At 44.5% G+C, this 18153-nt stretch overlaps 1 protein-coding gene across 1 annotated transcript in view; it reads left to right on the top strand.

Moving 5' to 3' along the window:
* The window catches only part of LOC311145457 (brain-enriched guanylate kinase-associated protein-like), a gene marked incomplete at both ends in the record, with an annotated part of 56778 nt that extends 46708 nt beyond the window's left edge, over window positions 1-10070 (top strand). The window contains 3 exons of the mRNA XM_084181700.1: window positions 4247-4354; window positions 5077-5160; window positions 8490-10070. Coding sequence (XP_084037826.1) covers window positions 4247-4354; window positions 5077-5160; window positions 8490-10070 — 1773 coding nt within the window. The remainder of the gene's footprint in view (window positions 1-4246; window positions 4355-5076; window positions 5161-8489) is intronic.
* Between the last annotated feature and the right edge of the window lie 8083 nt (window positions 10071-18153).

Here is an 18153-nt window from a genome sequence, read left to right on the forward strand (position 1 = left end):
CAAACAGGAACACAAACAAGATCCCACAACTAAGGTAGGCAACCAGGCTACCTAAGTATGATCCCCAATCAGAGACAACGATCGACAGCTGCCTCTGATTGGGAACCACACCTGGCCAACATAGAAATACAATGACATAGAATGTCCACATAGAAATTCCCACACATAGATATTCCCACCCTGACTAAACCAACTAGCCAACTCTATGTCAGGGCGTGACAGACACCAAGATGTTGTCTGTATCATGTACGGTTCACAGATCTTAGGGTCTTACAGGAGGCATGTATAGGTCTAAAAAGGGCCTAAAATGGCCAATTTCATCATAATTTTCTCAAAAATAGTTTGTGATAAAAATGTAAAAAAGCATGTTAAACATCCTTCCTCCCAATTAACATTAGAACTGCTGGGCCCTTCAAGCTAATGAGCAGTCATTCTGACTGCAACATTCAGTTAATACATTTCAGATATGCTATCGCAAAAATAATAATTTGGTTGGGTAACAGAATACGATTAGTAATTTATTTTAAATAACACAATAGCATTTTCATTAGTTTATGTAAAAACTAAAAAAAACTAAAAATTCAAGGGTTCAATCCATTTTATTTGTGGAGTGTCTTTGTTAGAATTATGGAACAGAAAGCATTGATGTTGGAACACTGTAAAAGCTTATTTTTATAACGACAAAATAATATCAGAAATACCCCAACCACCAAGCCGCACGGTCAAGACACGTGTTCAAATTATGAAAACATCAGTAGCCTAAACATCATTATAAGCGCCAAGTGGTCTTAATAAATAGTGAAACTCAGCACAAAAGTAATAATGGCATTATAATTAATATAAGGGTCAATATGATAGCAGTCAAAAATTGTCAATTATTGACAACTCGTTTTTGTTTGCGTCTTCACGCAACGGAATCAGTTGGATTTAATTTATACTGAACAAAAATATAAACAACATGTAAAGTGTTTGTCCCATGTTTCATGAGCTGAAATAAAAGATCCCAGAAATGTTCCAAACGCACAAAAAACATATTTCTCTCAAATTCTGTGCACAAATTTGTTTACATCCCTGTTAGTGAGAATTTCTCCATTGCCAAGATAATCCATCCACCTGACAGGGGTGGTATATCAAGAAGCTGATTAAACAGAATGATAATTACACAGGAACACCTTGTGCTGGGGAAAATAAAAGGCCACTCTAAAATGTGCAGTTTTGTCACACAACACAATGCCACAAATGTTTCAAGTTTTAAGGGAGCGTGCAATTGGCATGCTGACTGCAGGAATGTCCACCAGAGCTGCTGCCAGAGAATGTAATGTTCATTTCTATACCATAAGCCGCCTCCAATTCCATTTTAGAGAATTTGCAGTACGTCAAACCTGCCTCACAACCGCAGACCACATGTAACCACACCAGCCCAGGACCTCCACATCCGGCTTCTTCACCTGCGGGATCGTCTGAGACCTGCCACCCAGACAGCTGATAAAACTGTGGGCAACCGAAGAATTTCTGCACAAACTGTCAGAAACCGTCTCAGGGAAGCTCATCTGCGTGCTCGTTGTCCTCACCAAGGTCTTGACCTGACTGCAGTTCGGCGTCGTAAACGACTTCAGTGGGCAAATGCTCACCTTCGATGGCTCTGGAAAGCTGGAGGAGTACCGGGCAGATGGCAGATGGCGTCGTGTGGGTGAGCGGTTTGCTGATGTCAACGTTGTGAACAGAGTGCCCCATGGTGACGGTGGGGTTATGGTATGGGCAGACATAAGCTACGGACAATGAACACAATTACATTTTATCGATGGCAATTTGAATGCACAGAGATACCATGACGAGATCCTGAGGCCCATTTTTGTGCCATTTATCCGCCACCATCACCTCATGTTTCAGCATGATAATGCACGGCCCCATGTCGCAAGGACCTCTACACAATTCCTGGAAGCTGAAAATGTCCCAGTTCTTCCATGGCCTGCATACTCACCAGACACGTCACCCATTAAGCATGTTTGGGATGCTCTGGATTGACGTGTACAACAGCGTGTTCCAGTTCCCGCCAATATCCAGCAACTTCGCATAGCCATTGAAGAGGAGTGTAACAACATTCCATAGGCCACAATCAAAAGCCTGATCAACTTTATGTGAAGGAGATGTGTCGCGATGCATGAGGCAAATGGTGGTCACACCAGATACTGACTGGTTTTCTGATCCACGCCCCTACCAACAGATGCATATCTGTATTCCCAGTCATGTGAAATCCATAGATTAGGCCCTAATGAATTTATTTAAATTGACTGATTTCCTTATATGAACTCTAACTCTTTGCATGTTGCGTTTACATTTTTGTTCTGTGTAGCTGTTATCCCTTGTCCTAACAGATGACATAATTTTCTTAACTTTCACTTGGCACACTGACACACCTTTGTTTGGTTGTAGTGCTTATGTCTCCAATTTTCTCATTATTGTGTCCCAGTCGTCTTGTCATTCTTCAGCACTGTTGCAACGGCTGTGAAGGTGCCTTATTTTGCGCAGAGGGAGGGAGCTCCCATCTCATTTTGTTCATGGTGCCGGCAGACTTGTTTTCTTTCTTTTTGCAAGCAACTTGTCCGCCATTGACAGTGAAGTGAAGACATGGTGATATTTCTCCCCTTGCCAACCTAAGGTTCCACAAGCTTCATCACTGTATTCTCCGACACTCGATCACCTGCTGCCCGATGTGGATATTTTCCCAGATATTGAAAGCCGTTCAGCATGTACAATTATGCACACTCCCACTGTGTAGCCTACTCCAAGTAGGCCGGAGTAGACTGTTAAGACTGCTTTGATTCGGTGGACTGATATAGGGTACATACCATTTATGATTATAATTAGAATGGATCAATACAATAGAATGGCCCGCCCTGTTCTTCATTCACAATTGGTGATTACATAATTAGGCATCGTTCGCTTCCCCTCGCTCATTAACTCACCATTCTCCCCATCATACTTAATTGATTTAATCTGTTGTTATATGTGTGAAATTAGTTTCGGTATAGTTTATGTTCACTTTCGAGGCAAATATCTGGGATATTATTAGCTGGACACTTCACTTTCAACTGTCAGAAGAATGAGCGGAGCAGGCCCTGCTGTCGGGAGAAGGAGGGGGAACGGGGGAAAACCATTTAAAAAATGACATTCCCTCCTAAAACTGGTTATAACTCCGGTTCTGTTTGTGATATTAAGATTCTAACACCGACAGTGTGTTGTATAGACTTATTTAGGAAAAGTCAAGGACAGAGGGGGCATGACAAAAAAAATACAAAGTATTAATCAAGTACAAAATAAATAATCATGAGCAGTCAAAATGAACTGCTTTAGCCGTTCTGGTGTTAAGTTCTGAATGAGACTACCAAAGACCAACCAGAGTGAAATATGATTACAATGTGGAACGTCATCGGAATGAATGAGACTACCAAAGACCAACCAGAGTGAAATATGATTACAATGTGGAACGTCATAGGAATGAATGAGACCGCCAAAGACCAACCAGAGTGAAATATGATTACAATGTGGAACGTCATAGGAATGAATGAGACTGCCAAAGACCAACCAGAGTGAAATATGATTACAATGTGGAACGTCATAGGAATGAATGAGACCGCCAAAGCAACGTGCTAGAGCTGATTAATAAGAGGCTTACAGAATGGTTTTGGATATCAATGCCAACCTATTGCTTAAATTGACATTAATTGACTTCTATTTAATTGATCTCCCACCCTGTATTCCAAAACAATCGTGACTATTGTGCGTTGGGGACTCGATGATGCATCCTTTGTCAATCCTGCCACACAACAGGAGGTTGACAATTATTGGGTGATTGAAGAAAGCATCTAGTCACCGTTTATTGTTTGAGGCTAAATCACAGGAAATACTAAGGTGTCAGGTTTCGGTGTCAAAAAATGACAATCGCAACACAAGAAGCTTTAATTTCTCAGGACTCTATGATTGCTACTTTCTCTCACCCTGGCAGAGTAATTGATTTGATATTGGCACTGGCCAATGTAATCTTCCTTTAATTATGACCTGCTACTGGCAGAGAAAGAGCGTGAACACTGACTGGCTGGCTGCTCTCCTCTTCTTCTCTCCTTTACTTTCTCCTGCTTTCCTTTTCCTTTCTCTTCCTTTCTCTTCCTCTTCTCCCTCTTCCTGGTCTCTCAATTCCTCATCTCCTCTCTTTCTCTCCTCTTTCCACCTCTCCTCTCTGCTTTAGTCCCAGCACCATGAAGACGAGAAAAGGGTGCTGAGTCGAGAGATCATCGTCCTCAACAATCACCTCATGGAGGCCAAGATCACCATTGAAAATCTCAGAGAGGACAATGTGAGTATACCAGCCAGCTGTTGCACAAAATCCTTACTTCATGAGGTTTTTTGAAGTGATCCACTGAAACAACTACACACCCAATTAGACCAATGCCTGGTGATGGCCTTTGCCACCCGTGCCACCTCTAACATGAACATAAAAATCTCATAGTACATTGTCATCATCACGACTTCTTCATTCTTTAAAGTGTAAGAGGTACAGTAGTCACCCTCAAATCAATAGGGGCCTGATCGGAAAAACGAGCACTATTTTCCTGTGCGGATGGATTTGTTCCGTGACTGATGTTGTGTTTGTTCCTTTGATCGTGTTCTTCCTAAGTGGAGGCTTGCCTTGTGAGACCCTCAAAACTTGAAATGGAAGTCAACTTTTGGGGTTGTCAGAAGAGGCTTGAGGGAGAGAAAAACAGATCTAGGCTAGTAATCAATTTGTAATATAATTTTTGGGGGCGTTCTTTTTTGTTTGTCAAGCATTGGTGTGTATGCGAACGCCACATGCTGAAATGACTGTTTGGTCCCATTCTACTCTGATGCACAAATACCATGGAATTACATGGAATTTACGTGTATTTGTATATTTAATAGAACTGCAAAGTAATTATTGTAGTAACCTATTTGAAATAGATTTAGGTCAGTTACTCCCATTACAATTAATACTGTTCTTAAGTCTGAATGGCACCCCAACCTATGACTCAACAACAGTGTTTATCTTTCCCATGCCAGGACCTGTACAGGAAGGACTGTAACCTGGCAGCACAGCTCCTTCAATGTTCCAAGTCACACCACAGAGCCCACAAACTATCTGAGGTGAGTTCTGCTCTGCTCTCCACTCACTCACGATAACAAACAGCCCTGTCTCAAGTGCTGTTCTGTCAGGCTCTTGATGGCCACTTCATTATCCCCCTGTTGATTTGACCATACAACTGAGTACAACAGAGGACCAATGGACTCCAACAACATCTAGTCCACACAAAGGGGAGTAGGAAGTGAGGTATGAGAGAAAATCCTCATAATTCCTCTTAAGAATGCCTCACAGACGTGGGACTATTTTTTCAACGTAATGTCATGCATATATGGGCCAAGTAGCAATGCAGCTACGGTATGAAATTGAAGGAGTTATTGAAATACAGCAAGATACCAGGGTCACAGCGGTTGTTATCGATTGACTCATTCAGCTCTCCATAATCATACTCCAATGAAATAACAGTGATTGGCTTTTGAAAGCACATCCCTCCGAGTCGACTGAAAGTGAGACCCGGCACAAGTAACGAATGTCAATGACCAATTCCAGAGCATTGACGAATCCGTTAAAAAAAACAGTGGTGAATATAGCTGAGTGCGATCAAAGGGATGCTGTATGATTTTCATTGGGACTTAACTCTGCTAATTACCAGCCAGATAAATTGATCGGTGTGCAGCGGAGCCCCTCAGGAAAGTTGCTGAACACGCCATGTGTTTTTGCTGGAGACCTGTAGCTGTGTGTTTGATAGTGGAGGGAAGAGCGGGCGGAGGAGAGGAGACACAGAGAGGAGGGGGAGAGGAGGGGGAGAGGAGGAGGAGACACAGAGAGGAGGGGAGAGGAGACACAGAGAGGAGGGGGAGAGGAGACACAGAGAGCGGGGGAGAGGAGACACAGAGAGGAGGAGGAGAGGAGAGACAGAGAGCAGGAGGAGAGGAGACACAGAGGGGAGGGGGAGAGGAGACACAGAGAGGAGGGGAGAGGAGACACAGAGAGGAGGGGGAGAGGAGACACAGAGAGGAGGGGGAGAGGAGACACAGAGAGGAGGGGGAGAGGAGACACAGAGAGGAGGGGAGAGGAGACACAGAGAGGAGGGGGAGAGGAGACACAGAGAGGAGGGGAGAGGGGACACAGAGAGGAGGGGGAGAGGAGACACAGAGAGGAGGGGAGAGGAGACACAGAGAGGAGGGGAGAGGAGACACAGAGAGGAGGGGGAGAGGAGACACAGAGAGGAGGGGGAGAGGAGACAGAGAGGAGGGGGAGAGGAGACACAGAGAGGAGGGGAGAGGAGACACAGAGAGCAGGAGGAGAGGAGACACAGAGAGGAGGGGGAGAGGAGACAGAGAGGAGGGGAGAGGAGACACAGAGAGCAGGAAGAGAGGAGCCACAGAGAGCAGGGGAGAGGAGACACAGAGAGCGGGGGGGAGGAGACACAGAGAGCAGGGGAGAGGAGACACAGAGAGGAGGGGGAGAGGAGACAGAGAGCAGGGGAGAGGAGACACAGAGAGCAGGGGGAGAGAAGACACAGAGAGGAGACACAGAGAGCGGGGAGAGGAGACACAGAGAGTGGGAGAGAGGAGACACAGAGAGCAGGGGAGAGGAGACACAGAGAGCGGGAGAGAGGAGACACAGAGAGCAGGGGAGAGGAGACACAGAGAGGAGGGGGAGAGGAGACACAGAGAGGAGACACAGAGAGCAGGGGAGAGGAGACACAGAGAGCGGGAGAGAGGAGACACAGAGAGGAGGGGGAGAGGAGACACAGAGAGGAGACACAGAGAGGAGGGGGAGAGGAGACACAGAGAGGAGACACAGAGAGGAGACACAGAGAGCATGGGGAGAGGAGACACAGAGAGGAGGGGGAGAGGAGACACAGAGAGGAGGGGGAGAGGAGACACAGAGAGGAGACACGGAGAGCGGGGGAGAGGAGACACAGAGAGCGGGAGAGAGGAGACACAGAGAGCGGGGGAGAGGAGACACAGAGAGCAGGAGGAGAGGAGACACAGAGAGGAGACACAGAGAGGAGACACAGAGAGCAGGGGAGAGGAGACACAGAGAGGAGGGTGAGAGGAGACACAGAGAGGAGACACAGAGAGGAGGGGGAGAGGAGACACAGAGAGGAGACACAGAGAGGAGACACGGAGAGCGGGGGAGAGGAGACACAGAGAGCGGGAGAGAGGAGACACAGAGAGCGGGAGAGAGGAGACAGAGAGGAGGGGGAGAGGAGACACAGAGAGGAGACACAGAGAGGAGACATGGAGAGCGGGGGAGAGGAGACACAGAGAGGAGGGGGAGAGGAGACACAGAGAGGAGGGGGAGAGGAGACACAGAGAGCAGGGGAGAGGAGACACAGAGAGGAGGGGGAGAGAAGACACAGAGAGGAGGGGAGAGGAGACACAGAGAGGAGACACAGAGAGGAGGGGAGAGGAGACACAGAGAGGAGACACAGAGAGGAGGGGAGAGGAGACACAGAGAGGAGACACAGAGAGGAGACACGGAGAGCAGGGGAGAGGAGACACAGAGAGCAGGGAAGAGAAGAGAGAGACCCCCACAGAATCTATCTCCATTTCTCACTGACCCCCTATGCTATTAATAACTCAAGAGAAAAATAGAAGGAAGACCAGCCTATAATTTACAGGACTTTTGTTCTTCTTGTGGCTGTCCAATAAAGACAAGGGAAGTTGTATGTACTGTTAGCAGAGGGGGGAGTTGTGTGTGTGTGTGTGTGTGTGTGCGTGTGTGTGTGTGTGTGTGTGTGTGTGTGTGTGTGTGTGTGTGTGTGTGTGTGTGTGCGCGCGCGCGTGTGTGCACATGTGTATCTGTGTGTGTGTGTGTGTGTTTATTGATGTACCCGTATTCATGCTGATGGATGTAACCTAAAACTCAGTGAAGTAAACGACTGAGGAATTAGAAGAAAAGCTCCTAGCCAAAGCACAGGAGCGGAGGGGTTGTGGTCAGCAAATTTCTGACAAATTCATTAGAGAGGGCAGTGTAGTGAAAGTCCCACCGGGTCTCCGAGCTGGACTGAGTAAACACACGAGAATAAATTAATTTTCTAAACTCAAACTCTAGATTGGAGCCTAGGGAACAGAATTGATAAAAAGCTGTGCAGATGTGGCGAGCATTCCATAATGGCAAGTTTGTGAATATGTATGGGGAGATATGATAGTGGTTGTCAGACAGCATGGTCTAAATAGGGAATGCTTGTTGTAGAGAAAGTTTTGCTGGAAAAATCTCTGAAACATTACTTTGTTAGAGTAGTAGTCCTCCTTTCTGTCATTTATTGCTGTAATTTCTGAATCAATTTATATTCAATGAACTCTCATTTATTTGTCTGTCCATGTCCTTTCTCTCTTTTAATATTTCTCCTCACCGTCCCTTTCTATTTCTCTCTCTCCAGCTGCCCATTGACTTCCAGGAGCGGGTGAGCTCCCACATTGAGAAGCAAGGCCACGGCGTCACCATGGCACTGTGCCACTCGCCCTACTCCGATGCTGTGCCCACTGCCGTCATCGCCAAAGTGCTAGAGAAGCCGGAGCCAGGCAGCAGCTGCCCCAACACCCGTTCACCCAGCCCCAAGCCACTGGAGGATGAGGGCCATGACCATAACTTTGTGCACACTAGCGTGGGCGGCGGCACCGAAAGCCTCCAGCGCCGCACCGCTTACCGGACATCGGACCTGTACTGCAGCGACACAGCCCTGTACTGCCCTGAGCGCTGGCAGGAGCGCAGACAGAGCGTGGACGTCCATGGCCGCCCCATGGGTCTCCTCCTCCAGGCCCAGAACTCCACAGATTCCAACCCCGAGGAGGAGGCCTTCCATTCGGGTAACTTCTCCCATCACGGGGCACCCTCCTTCCATGGAGAGTTTGCCGTGGGCTCCTTGCGGGCCTCTAGCTCCTACTCCAGCTTCAGCCAGGCGTCGGAGGATGAGAAGGGTGGGGAAGGCTGCGGCGGTGGCCCCAGCAGCACCATGTCCTCCTCCCACCAGGCGCTCTACATGGACTGGCGGGATGGGGGTTACGGCGAGCGAAAGAGCACCTCGTCCTATGAGAAGGACAGCCCTCCTGGCACCAGCGTCTTCCCCAAGTCCCACAGCTTCCAGCACATGGCAATGCCGCCTTCCCCCAACCCGGCGAAAGGCAGCGGTGGCTCTTCACCGGCATATGAGCGCACAGCATCCTGCAGCTACAGTGAGCCGTACCACTCGCCGCTCGTCACGTCGTCACACAGTGTGGGCTCGGCCCAGGGAGGAGGAGGACCCCGGGGTGCGGAGCGCTCCGACAGTCAGGCCAGCATTGGCAGCATGGGTGTCCCCACCGAGGAGGAACTGACTGGACGCTGGAGGCAGCTGAGCGTAGAGGACATCAACTCGTACTCCTTCAACCGCAACCCGGGCCGCGTGTCTCCTTACAGCTTCTCCGAGCAGCACTTTGCCATGGGCCCGGCCAAGATTAAACTGGGGCCTCTCTACAGCAGCTTCCAGGAGGGGGACGACAACGTCTTCCTCCACAGCCACGTGCTGGACCAGTGCTTGGCTGCTGCCGCCGGTGTTGGCCTCTCACCCAGCCCCAGTCCCAGTCCCAAACACCCCAGCCTGGGCCTGCGGGGCAAGCCGGACAATCCTCCGCCCATGTACAGAGCCAAGGTAGACAGCCAGGACTCAGAGTACAGCCTGCAGTTCCTCTCAGGGAGCTTGAAGGACAAGGAGAGCGGGGCGGCTGGAGCGGTAGGGGGGAGCATGAACAAGGAATACGTGGATGTGAGCCCCAACAGCTCAGCCGAGTCCTTACACCACCAAAGCTCCCTTGAAGCCTCCAGTCTGCAGCACTACCAGCGGGAGAGAATGAGGCCCAGCCCGAGCCCGGCTCTTCCCAAAAAGAGTTCCCAACAATACCAAAAATTTGGAAGCACAGGAACAGGACTGAGCAGGAAAGACAGTCTGACCAAGGCCCAGCTGTACGGCACCCTCCTGAACTGAACCGCTCGGTACACTTCGACCTGACAAGTATAATGCATTATGATGCGGTTATAAATGCATTATGATGCGGTTATCATGGATTATGATGCGGTTATAATGCATTGTAAGACTTGTCATAAGCACGCATGACCCCCTTAGAAATTCTTAATATTATCTCAATGACTAAATAACAGCAATTTTGAACCAGTTGAAAATGTGTTTCATAAAAGGACTTAACATACTGTAAACCTTTTAATAAGACATGAAAGCTCATACGTGCTTACAACAAGTAATAAAGCATTATACCGGTCGGCTTGAAGTAGTGTTACCCACAGCTTCTCCTCTTATGCATGGTGATTATGTACGTCTCCATGTTTCCTGTGGCAAACACACAGTTGGCGTGGATCGTGAGATGTTTTTGTAGTCCGGCGAAGGCACGTTTCAAGCGGTATGAGAAGCTACACAGCTGTTGTTGTTGTTTTGGCTGTTTGTTTATGTCATGATACGGTGTAGTTGTCAGGGAGACCAGCCACTAGAGTTCCGTACCGTTTCCTACAGTATATCATCCTTTAGTCTCTCAGACAGCCATTCAGCTCAAAGTAGGACAAATCATCCCTTAGTCTCTCAGACAGCCATTCAGCTCAAAGTAAGACAAATCATCCCTTAGTCTCTCAGACAGCCATTCAGCTCAAAGTAAGACAAATCATCCTTTAGTCTCTCAGACAGCCATTCAGCTCAAAGTAAGACAAATCATCCCTTAGTCTCTCAGACAGCCATTCAGCTCAAAGTAAGACAAATCATCCTTTAGTCTCTCAGACAGCCATTCAGCTCAAAGTAAGACAAATCATCCCTTAGTCTCTCAGACAGCCATTCAGCTCAAAGTAAGACAAATCATCCTTTAGTCTCTCAGACAGCCATTCAGCTCAAAGTAAGACAAATCATCCCTTAGTCTCTCAGACAGCCATTCAGCTCAAAGTAAGACAAATCATCCCTTAGTCTCTCAGACAGCCATTCAGCTCAAAGTAAGACAAATCATCCCTTAGTCTCTCAGACAGCCATTCAGCTCAAAGTAAGACAAATCATCACTTAGTCTCTCAGACAGCCATTCAGCTCAAAGTAGGACAAATCATCCCTTAGTCTCTCAGACAGCCATTCAGCTCAAAGTAGGACAAATCATCCCTTAGTCTCTCAGACAGCCATTCAGCTCAAAGTAGGACAAATCATCCCTTAGTCTCTCAGACAGCCATTCAGCTCAAAGTAAGACAAATCATCCCTTAGTCTCTCAGACAGCCATTCAGCTCAAAGTAAGACAAATCATCCCTTAGTCTCTCAGACAGCCATTCAGCTCAAAGTAAGACAAATCATCCCTTAGTCTCTCAGACAGCCATTCAGCTCAAAGTAAGACAAATCATCCCTTAGTCTCTCAGACAGCCATTCAGCTCAAAGTAAGACAAATCATCCCTTAGTCTCTCAGACAGCCATTCAGCTCAAAGTAAGACAAATCATCCCTTAGTCTCTCAGACAGCCATTCAGCTCAAAGTAAGACAAATCATCACTTAGTCTCTCAGACAGCCATTCAGCTCAAAGTAAGACAAATCATCCCTTAGTCTCTCAGACAGCCATTCAGCTCAAAGTAAGACAAATCATCCCTTAGTCTCTCAGACAGCCATTCAGCTCAAAGTAAGACAAATCATCCCTTAGTCTCACAGACAGCCATTCAGCTCAAAGTAGGACAAATCATCCCTTAGTCTCTCAGACAGCCATTCAGCTCAAAGTAGGACAAATCATCCCTTAGTCTCTCAGACAGCCATTCAGCTCAAAGTTAGACAAATCATCCCTTAGTCTCTCAGACAGCCATTGAGCTCAAAGTAAGACCAAATCATTCCTTAACAATGACAGTATTGATGCAGTAACTATACTACATTTTACATTTACATTTTAGTCATTTAGCAGACGCTCTTATCCAGAGCGACTTACAGTTAGTGCATACATTATTCCCCCCATGGGAATCGAACCCACAATCCTGGCGTTGCAAACGCCATGCTCTACCAACTGAGCTACATCCCTACGCTATTAGCATTTGAAGTATGTCTGTAAAACATGCCATTTAGTACCAAACACATTTGCATCCTTTATTACCAAGCATAACGCGTCCCATTCATTTGGGCAACAGACTGACTAAACCCATTGCCATTCAGAACTTTCTCATTGACAAACTGCATGTTAGTTATGCATAAATGAATGGCCTGATTTCTTCCAGGCAGCAACTCATGGTTAGCTCCTGAACATTGGGGAGGCACTACAGAAATAATGGTTTATTCCTCTCACTCAATTTACATGCATATTGATACTTAGGAGGAACAAGTCTGAAAAAAATAAATGTGGCATGTATTGGAATTAGATGAATCAAAGGCAGCTTTAAAATAAATATACTGTTAGTAGTAACACAATATCAAAGACATAGTATTTATGTAAATACAACAACTGTAAAGTTGTTGGCGATGTATGGGGTATTTTCCTGCCAATAATACTAACAATATAAAGGAATATATTTACAATATGATTGGCAGGAAAGTACCCCCACAGAGCAGACGTTGACAAGAGATAAATGATTTAAAAGGTTACACAGCAGGGTGTCCAATATTCCATGTATCCAGGCGAGTTATATTTTGTATGGATATTATATGTAGGAATTTGGCCCAAAGCACCCAATGTCTCCACTAAGAAGTTTTTAATGCCCAAATTTGAAAAGATAATGAATTCAATGCTGTTGCTTGAATTCATGAATACCCATCAACTAGTAAGTACATTTGCCTTAATTCTGTTAAGTTGCTAGTCTTCTCCTTTACGACAAATCTGACAGTGGTGTATATTCATGTACAGTTGAAGTCGGAAGTTTACACACACTTAAAACTCGTTTTTCAACCACACCACAAATGTCTTGTTAACAAACTATAGTTTTGGCAAGTCGGTTAGGACATCTACTTTGTGCATGACACAAGTAATTTTTCCAACAATTGTTTACAGACAGATTATTTCACTTATAATTCACTGTATCACAATTCCAGTGGGACAGACGTTTACATACACTAAGTTTACTGTGCCTTTAAAAAGCTTGGAAAATTCCAGAAAATTATGTCATGGCTTTAGAAGCTTCTGATAGGCTAATTGACATAATTTGAGTCAATTGGAGGTGTACCTGTGGATGTATTTCAAGGCCTACCTTCAAACTCAGTGCCTCTTTGCTTGACATCATGGGAAAATCAAAATAAATCAGCCAAGACCTCAGAAAAGAAATGGTTGACCTCCACAAGTCTGGTTCATCCTTGGGAGCAATTTCCAAACACCTGAAGGTACCACGTTCATCTGTACAAACAATAGTATGAATTCTGTCTCCTAGAGTTGAACGTACTTTGGTGCGAAAAGTGCAAATCAATCCCAGAACAACAGCAAAGGACCTTGTGAAGATGCTGGAGGAAACCGGTACAAAAGTATCTATATCCACAGTAAAACGAGTCCTATATCGACATAACCTGAAAGGCCGCTCAGCAAGGAAGAAGCCACTGCTCCAAAACCGCCATAAAAAAGCCAGACTACGGTTTGTAACTGCACATGGGGACAAAGATCATACTTTTTGGAGAATTGTCCTCTGGTTTGATGAAACAAAAATAGAACTGTTTGGCCATAATGACCATCGTTATGTTTGGAGGAAAAAGGGGGACGCTTGCAAGCCAAAGAACACCATCCCAACCGTGAAGCACGTGGGTGGCAGCATCATGCTGTGGGGGTACTTTGCTGCAGGAGGGACTGGTGCACTTCACAAAATAGATGGCATCATGAGGAAGGAAAATTATGTGGATATATTGAAGCAACATCTCAAGACATCAGTCAGGAAGTTAAAGCTTGGTTTTAAATGGGTCTTCCAAATGGACAATGACCCCAAGCATACTTCAAAAGTTGTGGCAAAATGGCTTAAGGACAACAAAGTTAAGGTATTGGAGTGGCCATCACAAAGCCCTGACCTCAATCCTATAGAACATTTGTGGGCAGAACTTAAAAAGCGTGTGCGAGCAAGGAGGTCTACAAACCTGACTCAGTTACACCAGCTCTGTCAGGAGGAATGGGCCAAAATTCACCCAATTTATTGTGGAATTTATTGTGGGAAGCTTGTGGAAGGCTACCCGAAACGTTTGACCCAAGTTAAACAATTTAAAGGCAATGCTACCAAATACTAATTGAGTGTATGTAAACTTCTGACCCACTGGGAATGTGATGAAAGGAATAAAAGCTGAAATAAATAATTCTCTCTACTATTATTCTGACATTTCACATTCTTAAAATAAAGTGGTGGTGATCCTAACTGACCTAAAACAGGGAATATTTACTAGGATTAAATGTCAGGAATTGTGAAAACTTGAGTTTAAATGTATTTGGCTAAGGTGTATGTAAACTTCCGACTTCAACTGTACACAGAAAGCGTACATCCCCCTCGGATTTCTTCACATTTTATTATGTTGCAAAGTGACATTAAAATGGATTTAATTGTAATTTTCTGGTCAACATTCCACACAAAATACTCTAATCTCAAAGTGGAAGAAAAAATCTAACGTTTTTTAAAAGATGAATGAAACAATAAAAAAACACTAATATACCTTGATTAGAAAAGTATTCACCCCCCTGAGTCAATACATATTAGAAATATCTTTGGCAACAATTACAGCTGTGAGTCTTCTTGGGTAAGTCTCATAAGAGCTTTGCACACCTGGATTGTGCAATATTTGCACATTATTATTTTCAAAATACTTCAAGCTCTGTCATGGTGTTGGGTATCATTGCTAGACAACCATTTTCAAGTCTTGCCATAGATTTTCTAGCAGATTTAAGTAAAAACTGTAAGTTGGCCACTCAGCTTCATCCCCAGTCTTTACCAATGACAAGCATACCCATACCATGATGCAGCCACCACCATGCTTGAAAATAAGGAGGCAGTTACTCAGTGATGTGTCGTATTGGATTTGCCCCAAACATAATGCTTTGCATTTAGGCCAAAAAGTGTATTCCTTTGCTGTCTTTTTTTTTTTTTTTTCAGTATTAATTTAGTGTCTTGTTGCATACATATGCATGTTTTGGAATATTTTTATTCTGTATATTTGTATTCTTCTTTTCACTCTGTCGTTTAGGTCATTATTGTGGAGTCACTACAATGTTGTTGAGCCATCGTCACTTTTCTTCCATCACAGGATGGTAACATCCCTGAGCAGTTTCCTTCCTGTCCTGCAGCTCAGTTCAGAAGGTCGACTGCATCTTTGATGTGTCTGGGTGGTTTAATACATAATCCACAGCAGAATTATTAACTTGACCATGCTTAAAGATATATTTTATTGTTACCCATCTACCAATCACTGCCCTTTTTTATGAGACTTTCGACCCTGGTCTTTGTAGTTGAATCTGTTCTTGAAATTCAATACTTGACTGAGGGACCTTACAGATGTTGTATGTATGGGGGACAGAGGAAGGGGTAGTCATTTAAAAATCATGTCAACCCTATTATTTAAAACAGAGTGAGTCCATATAACTTATTATGTGATTTGTTAAGAAAAAATTTCAGCGGTGGAAAAAGATTTTGTTTTAAAGATACTTAAGTATTAAAAGTAAAAAATAAAAGTATTAATCATTTCAAATTCCTTGTTTTAAGCAAACCAGGCGGCACAATTTATTTTTATTTTTTATTGACGGATAGCCAGGCGCACACTCCAACACTCAGACATAATTTACAAATGAAGCATTTGTGTTTAGTGAGTCTGCCAGATCAGAGGAAGTAGGGATGACCAGGGATGTTCTCTTGATATGTGATGCGTGTGATGGAAGGAGTCAGGGTAATCACCGAATACAGAGTTTATTCCTTCATTACACGAAATACGCTGGAATAGTGACAAACGAAACAGGCACAGGGGAAACTATCTACCCTGGCAATACACTGTAATGGTATCTCCATACAATACATAGGCACAGGGGAATATTCTAACCTGGCAACAAAATGGTACGAGTAGCTCCACCGAGCTACACTACTCTCACATTCAAACAATCACTCACAAGGACAAGGGGGCAGAGGGAACACTTATACACAGACTAATGAGGGGATTAGAACCAGGTGTGTGTGATTGACAAGACAAGACAAATGTGATGATGATAATTGGGGCGGCAGTGGTTAGTAAGCTGGTGACGACTAATGCCAAAGCCTGCACGAACAAGGAGGGGAGGCAGCCTTGGCGGAAGTTGTTACATGATAAGTGTGTGAATTGGACCATTTTCCTGTCAAAATGTAATGAGTACTTTTGGGTGTCAGGGAAAATGTATGGAGTAAAAAGTACATTATTTTCTTTAGGAATGTAGTAAAGTAAAAGTAAAAGTTGGTAAAAAAATATAAATAGTAAAGTAAAGAGACCCCACAAAACTACTTAAGTAGTACTTTAAAGTATTTTTACTTAAGTACTTTACACCACTGCAAATTTTACTTCTGAACTAATTTAGGCTTGCCTAAGAAAATGGGGTGAATACTTATGCAACGACTATATTTTAGTTATTGCATATTATTGGTTAAAAAAAATAGAATTTTATTTTCACTTTGAAATTATGGAGTATTTTGTGTAGCTCAATGACACAACATTACAAATAAATATATTTCAATCCCACTTTGTAACGCAACAAAATGTGAAAAAAGTTCAAGGGGGTGTAGACTTTCTATAGGCACTGTATGTTGTCATTGATGTTTCATACAGATCGTTAATATACCAGCCAGGTTTCCTACTCTACAATCTTGAACATTGTTGGCAGCAGCCACATTGATCTCTAACCAAAACAAAGCACTTCTTGCTCTGACAAGTCCTCTCACTGTGGCAATTATTTTGGGAATAAACTTCCCCCAAAACTTTATGACCAGGATACATTGTTCATGCCCTGGTCTCAGGATACCATCTGGGGGAGGTGGACACCTGCAAAATGCTGCTGAGCCAGGGACAGAGAGGGCAAAGTAGCTCTTCCACCAGGTGTCCATTTTGGTTCTTTGTGTCCGTTTTTGCAGAGGTGACATTGTGAACAGACCTGATGGTTTCCCTAAAGAGAAACAGTACTTCAATCTTAACTACAGTACAGAAGGGAACGAGATTCGGACCCCCATTGACAGAGTATTTTTGTTGTGGATGTAATATAAGAAAATATAAATATACTATCGTTACTATTGATATTTTTATCCTGGTTACGTTGATGTTCTTTACTTTGACCCCTGAATAAATGTTCACCTGTCCTGTTCTACCTCAGACTCGGTACGACAAAAAACTTTTCAAGGAACAACAGGGCAGCTGGTTGTTTGATGCATGTTTCTATATTTTTGCTGGATGTTTATTGACTTAATAAAGAGGAGTGTTGGACTGACGCTTTGTGATCACCTATCATCGTTATACACTGAGTGTACAAAACAATAGGAACACCTTCCTAATATTGAGTTGCACCAGCCCCTCCCTTTTGCCCTCAGAACAGCCTCAATTCGTCGGGGCATGGACTCTACAAGGTGTCGAAAGCCTTCCACAGGGATGCTGGCCCATGTTGACTCCAGTGCTTCCCACAGCTGTGTCAAGTTGGCTGGATGTCCTTTGGGTGGTGGACCATTCTTGATACACACGGGAAACTGTTGAGCGTGAAAAACCCAGCAGTATTGCGGTTCTTGTCACAAACCGGTACACCTGGCACCTACAACCATACCCTCTTCAAAGGCACATACATATTTTGTCTTGTCCATTCACCCTCTGGATGGCACACATTCACAATCCATGTCTCAACTGTCTCAAGGCTTAAAAATCCTTCTTTACCCTGTCTCCTCCCCTTCATCTACACTGATTGAAGTAGATTTAACAAGTGACATCAATAATCAATAATACACCTGCAGATTTAATGATTGCCACCTGGTACAGAATCTTTGGCCTTCGGGAATATTTCTTCAGATTGACAAATTTGACCCCCCAGTAATATACCATGAGTTTGATTGATTTAATAAAAAAACAATCCCCAGGCAGCTACTGGCTTTTCATCACAGTGACTCAGTACCTAA

The sequence above is a fragment of the Coregonus lavaretus genome (assembly GCF_964263955.1).
Source record: "Coregonus lavaretus genome assembly, chromosome: 18".
Classification (NCBI taxonomy): domain Eukaryota; kingdom Metazoa; phylum Chordata; class Actinopteri; order Salmoniformes; family Salmonidae; genus Coregonus; species Coregonus lavaretus.